The 6094-nt window shown below is 41.5% G+C and overlaps 1 protein-coding gene across 2 annotated transcripts; it reads right to left on the bottom strand.

The window, feature by feature from the left end:
• Nucleotides 1–872: 872 nt before the first annotated feature.
• On the bottom strand, nucleotides 873–5747 carry LOC147889899 (GDSL esterase/lipase At4g01130-like). Of its 2 annotated transcripts, none has more exons than XM_087390123.1 (5): nucleotides 5283–5747; nucleotides 4920–5144; nucleotides 4712–4827; nucleotides 1669–1939; nucleotides 873–1269 (listed from the first exon to the last, which is right to left on the bottom strand). In XM_087390123.1, exons 1-5 carry the CDS (start codon nucleotides 5557–5559, stop codon nucleotides 995–997), a joined length of 1164 nt encoding a protein of 387 aa, XP_087246249.1. In that variant the 5' UTR covers nucleotides 5560–5747; the 3' UTR covers nucleotides 873–994. The 2 variants fall into 2 exon arrangements, with proteins under 2 accessions (XP_087246249.1, XP_087246248.1); XM_087390122.1 differs by having other exon boundaries at nucleotides 874–1269; nucleotides 4673–4827.
• Nucleotides 5748–6094: the final 347 nt, after the last annotated feature.

Genomic DNA, 6094 nt, shown 5'->3' with positions numbered 1-6094 from the left:
AATTTAAATCCAAAAATTGTTGTACATGTCAAAAATTATATATTTGACATGATGCTGAGGTGTAATGACAAAAGTTTTAATATTTATAAATAAAGGAAATTAATATTTTATTATCTATCAATCTACACAAAGTAGGTATAGATGATGGTACAAAATATGGTATGGTTGATAGTAACCTTCCACTGTTATCGGCATGGATATTGACTTTATTACTGGCTATTATACCGATGAGCATATTGGCAAGTATACTTGTCTAAGCATTCCACTTATGCTGACAACAACATCACATCCATCAAGCCTCCATCGAATAGAGATAGAACAAATACATAGGATTATCCAAGTCTATTCTAGAAGCAAGAGTCTCAAATTGGATTCGAAAAATAGGTTAACCAAAATTTTCCCATGCCCACCTAATTTGTATCTATGTTCTCTAAACTTGTTGCTAACAAACATTGATTTAGGCCCATATTTCTATTAGTGTATGGAGATGGTTTTTTTAGACAACAAGCATAAATTTGCAACGTTTCCAAAGCTGCAAATCCTACGTGTATACAAAGGCAAGGCTTGTGGATACATCCAACATTTAAGATCCTTGAAAAGTATAGCCCATGCAATAAACAACGCTTTTAACAAGGTCATTGATTTGGAAAACATATATCTTAAAGGAAGACTTAATTTTAATGAATCTGTGGAGGTTACCAATGGAAATTTTGTCTAGAAGTTGTTTATAACATTAGAATGAGTGTGACATCTAGCACAACAATGGTGTTTTTTCGTTTGTTTGCTTGAATTTCTTTTTTTTAAAGTACTTACTTATCCTGAGGTATTGTGTCACTACATGAAACATGGACAATAATTCTTCCAATGGAGAGATGGACAACGTTTCGTTTTATGAATGGAGAATTTGAATGTTTTGTTTACGTGACTCTTGACCCCACAAACACTATCCTTGATGTTTGCTTGAGAGATCAATTTAACAATGATCGAAAGGAACTTATGTGTAGTACATCCAATTTGGTGCCACGGATATCCTAGATCTAGTGAAGGTCTTCAAATGCTCTCTTGTGAGGAACGCATTTGACACATATTTAGCGAAAGATTCCACTGGATGTATTGAGTCCCAAAACATATACATAGAAGGATCCTCACACCTCCATGCTCTTGTCAATACCCCATCTACGTAACCAGTTGTGCCACACATAACATCCGCATTGTAATTATATTCTCCTCCTCCAGCTCCACAACAAGCTCTACGATAATACTTTAAACCTACAGGCAGCGTACATTCACAATGTCAATACCTAAGTACAGGAGCAAAAGGAATTTAAGGTAGGAAATGTTAATAAAGATGCAGTGGCGAGGGGAGGGGATCCCTTAAACATCAAATCGAATTTTAATACGATCTCAGAACGTTCGGCATTTGGTAAAAGCATGCTATTGTGGTAAGAAATTAACTAGGTGAATCCATTACACGATAAATTTCAAGGCTCCTTCAATCCAAAAGTTGCTTAAGCGTTTGATGCAATTCGTTAACATATTGAAGCCTTTGTCCCACAAAGTCCGGATTTGAGACTTTGTAGAGAAGCAAAATTATCAACTTTCAATAGCATAGTGGCGGCTGATGCAGTAAATTATGAAAGAAAAATGCAAGAACCGAACTTCACGTACCATAGCTCTCGGGATTGCGTATGGCGTTCATGAAGACAGCATGCGCATCGAACAACATCCAATTTGCAGACGGTAGCTCGTTACTCAACCTTTGTAGCAAACCTTCCAAGCCTGCATTGTGCACATCCATCAGATTATTCAGAGCATCCCAACACCCATATTCATCCTGATCCTCCACCGGTGGATTCCTTACAGCCATTCTTGCCGGTGTACACCCCAGAGGTATCAGATTCATCACTGCTATGTTCACAGCACCGTCCGCATGCAGCCTCTGTAACACCCCACATAAACTTTCGCTAAATGTAGTCCTTCGAACCACAAGCTTACATACAATACAATATGACAAAACGAAACAACAGTAGAATACTCTGATAGCAACACCAGAGAACTAATGCAAAAACAGAACTATTGCACACTGATTGAATGATACAAACTGATCTTTATAGATCACAGTACAACGATGACGCATGTGATCATCTCTTAGAATATAGGATCTAATACATTTGGTGCACATGATATATAATGGAGCTTTCCATGTGTTACTCCACGTGATGCATTCCGAGATGCTAGGCTACGATTATGGTTCAGGGTCGTGGATGACCTGACATACCCCCCCTCAAACACGACCCTTGGGTCATGAGATTGGTTTGATTTGATTCGTTTATGTGACACCTTGCTGAGGAATGGTTGATACTCCGAGAGAAGATCGGAGCAGTTGGAAACGTGGTCGGGGGAGAGGCTTGGTGAGGATGTCTGCTGGCATATCAGATGTAGGTAGATAACGAACCATCAGAACTTGATCACGTTCTTGATCTCGGATGTAATGGTAGTGGAAACGGAAGTGCTTTGTACGTGAATGCAAACTGGATTCTTAGTCAAAGCAATGGTGCTTTGGTTATCACACCAAAGAGGTGTGGGAGTGGAATCTGGAAGTTTATAAAGATCCTCAAGCAATCGACAAAGCAAAACAATCTCCCGGGATGCAGCAGAGGCTGCAATGTACTCTACCTCAGTAGAAGGTATTGCAACTACTTTCTGAGGTTTGCTGAACCAACTGATCGCTGTGCCATTGAGAAGAAAGAAGCTTCCAGTGACGGATCGGCCAGTATGAACGTTTGTACCCCAATTGGCATCTGAATATAACTGCCAATGAATGGCGGATGGATTGGAACTATATTGTGAGAGAGAGATGACAGCAAAGGCTATATATATATATATACCAGGTCTGCAGCAAACCATAGTATAGAGGAGGCTTCCAAGCAAGCTGCGAAAGGGATGGAGGAGAAGTGTGATCAGAGCGGGGAGCAGCAGCATTGAAGATAGAGATGGCACCGGGATCCATTGGAATAGAAGCTGGATTACATTGAACCATGTTATACTTGAACAGCAAATCACGAACATACTTATGCTGAGAGAGGTGGAGGATACCAGCATCACGATCTCAAAAAATTCCCATGCCCAAACAATAACCAATCTCGCCAAGATCAACCGTGTCAAAATGAGTATGGAGACTATCTTTAACATGTGCCAAAGTACTGACATCGTTGGCAAAGAGAATAATGTCTTCCACATATAGAGTAAGCAGTACAATGGTAGAGGATTCATGAAAAATGTAAAGATTGGAATCTGCAGAAGAGGAAATGAATCCATGAGTGTGGAGATAAGAGCCAATTTTCTGAAACCAGGAACGTGACGCCTGCTTCAGTCCATAAAGAGAATTGAGAAGGCGATAAACATGCTATGGTCGAGAAGAGTCCTCGTAGCCCGCCGGTACTTGAAGCATGTAAATTTCCTCCTGAATGTCACCATGCAAGAATGCTATTTTCACATCCATCTGATGGATATCAAGGTCCTCCTGTGTAGCATAAGCAAACAAAACTCGAATCGTACTTAGCATATCTTCCACCCAGTTTCTGGGCAGAGGCAGTGGGTAGCATAAATGGCTGTGTGAACTGCCTCTGCCCAGAAACTGGGTGGAAGATATGGAGTATCTTCATCTCCGAATGCTTCTCGTACCGTTGAATGAGCCACTGCCAGAGCTCAGCGCTCGTATCACAAGGTGCTTCTAAAATGATTTCTCTTTTGAGGCTAAGGCCAATTGCTGCCAAAGCCTTGTCCTCCCGAGTCTGCCAAGCTTTCTTTTCAGCTTCAGCGTTTGGCTTCTGCTCTGCGCCAGACACAATCGAGTAATATCCTCCTCCTTTCAAGTACAGGATCATCATCCTTTTTCATGCGTTGAATCCTGTTCCATCAAACACAGGAACAAGGCGATGGACTGATGTTGACGTAGCAGTCGACATCCTAGCCTGCTCTGATACCAATGACAAAACGAAACAACAGTAGAATACTCTGATAGCAACACCAGAGAACTAATGCAAAAACAGAACTATTGCACACTGATTGAATGATACAAAGTGATCTTTATAGATCACAGTACAACGATGACGCATCTGATCATCTCCTAGAATATAGGATCTAATACATTCGGTGCACATAATATATAATGGAGCTTTCCATGTGTTACTCCAGTCTCCACGTGAAACAGAACTATTGCACACTGATTGAATGATACAAAGTGATCTTTATAGATCACAGTACAACGATGACGCATGTGATCATCTCCTAGAATATAGGATCTAATACATTCGGCCGCACATGATATATAATGGAGCTTTCCATGTGTTACTCCAGTCTCCACGTGAAACATTCCGAGATGCTAGGCTATGATTATGGTTCAGGGTCGTGGATGACCTGACACAATATACAAGATAACATCCTCTGGACATTATCAGCAAGCAACTACCTTCCATCATCATGTTATTAAACGCTCACAAACAGAAGTCATGCAATGGGATAACCTTAGGTAGAGTGAAACTCTAGTATAACGTTAGATAGCTTTTAGCAAAGGGAATGGTAAGGAAATGAGACTAGGCCAGCGATGGAGATCATGCTGCAAGGAGGTCAAATTCTGGAGGGCTAGAATAGCTTGAGCATAGAACGAAACCTTAAGTTCCAATTCGATTGCAGCCAGGGTGGCGCTCACATTCCCAGTCACATTGTAGTCCTCGTACAAGGTCACGAAGGTTCCGTAGTCGTTGTGGCCCGTTTCAATCAGATATACTCCATCGATGAAGTCTTGTTGCGATGGTAATCCACCATCTGTGGACAAGATCAATGGCAAGAGCCAAGACACAGGCCAGTCCGTTACAAATGAATTCATAGCCAACAATATGTAAGCCGGAGGAGTCTACCTTCGACCGCGGATTCCTTTGATGACGCAAGTATATCCTTTTTGAACTCCAGAAACTGATCGACCTGCACAGAGAAAGAAAACAAGCGAAGGTTGCTACTGCCGTCGCTAGTAGTTGTGACATTACGAGCAGTTGAACCGGAGGACGCAAAATTCACGCCGCATCTAAAATTCGGTCTGACAGATAGCAAGAAGGGATGGCCTAAGCCATTTCCCAGTCCTTGAGCTGCAAATAAGTGATCAGACCTCAGAATTCAAAACTGGAGCTTGAACAGAAGTTGCAATGACATCAGAGGCAATGACATCAGAGATAGATGCAAATAGCATACACTTGATAGGATGAAAATTTCAGGCAAGCACATACTGATGAAATCGACGATCAGGCGACCGTTGCTGAAACGCCTAGAAGGCTCTGGGAAGTAGTCGATCCCATAAGGAGGGAACTCAGCCCTTGAACGGAGAGGCATTGCCTGCGCATTTTCGCCCACGTCCATCATGGAGCCCCCGAAAACAAACAGAGGTGTGGTAGTGCAATGCCTGGGGGAAATCTGGAAGGAAGAATGCCCAAATGTTATGCATTTGTACACGAGTAGTGCAAGCAGCGCCCAAGTTGGAGATTGTTTCCTGGATATCGCTCTCATGTTAACAAGAGTGTCTCGATCAAGGGCAATGATATAAGCAATATCGAGCAGATTTTGGAAGGCAAACTGGACCTGCTGGCTACTGGTTTATTTACAAGACGATGCGGAGTCAAAACTCAAGAAGGGAAATCAAGATGCAGAAGAAAGAAGCACAAGCAACCTTGTGGTGGGGTAGTTGTGGTTGGGATGTTGTGTGGATGACCAGTTGCTGTAGGTACTACAAACTTTCTATCTTTGAAAGCGAAACAAACTACTACAAACTTTCTATCTTTGACTCCCTGTGAAAGCGAAACAACCGGAACCACTTGGTGCACATCCCTACGCAAGTGTGTGCCTCTTGTTAAGTTTGCTTCATATGTAAGTTCAAGTAAAAGTAGTCCATCATTGTTTGCGGATTTGTTCGGTGACATGTTCAATCTTGTTTGTTGAGACATATTTATGTTTAAGTGACCTATGTGTATAATTAATGAATTGTTTTCAATTGTGTTTGTGATCATGTTTTGTAGATATGTTATGAGCATATTACATGTTAGAG

The sequence above is a fragment of the Dipteris shenzhenensis genome, chromosome 19 (assembly GCF_047967505.1).
Source record: "Dipteris shenzhenensis isolate YYH24624 ecotype China chromosome 19, Dip_SZ_1.0, whole genome shotgun sequence".
Classification (NCBI taxonomy): Eukaryota; Viridiplantae; Streptophyta; class Polypodiopsida; order Gleicheniales; family Dipteridaceae; genus Dipteris; species Dipteris shenzhenensis.
This window is presented reverse-complemented; position numbering and strand designations above follow the sequence as displayed.

Excerpts from the sequence above, each read along its gene's own strand:
- LOC147889899 (XM_087390122.1), bottom strand. The coding sequence starts at position 5,559 with ATGAGAGCGATATCCAGGAAACAATCTCCAACTTGGGCGCTGCTTGCA. Across the intron at positions 1,940-4,672 it reads CAATCGAATTGGAACTTAAG|AGGCTGCATGCGGACGGTGC; the intron begins GTTTCGTTCTAT and ends GGGGTGTTACAG. Across the intron at positions 1,270-1,668 it reads ACGCAATCCCGAGAGCTATG|GTTTAAAGTATTATCGTAGA; the intron begins GTACGTGAAGTT and ends CGCTGCCTGTAG.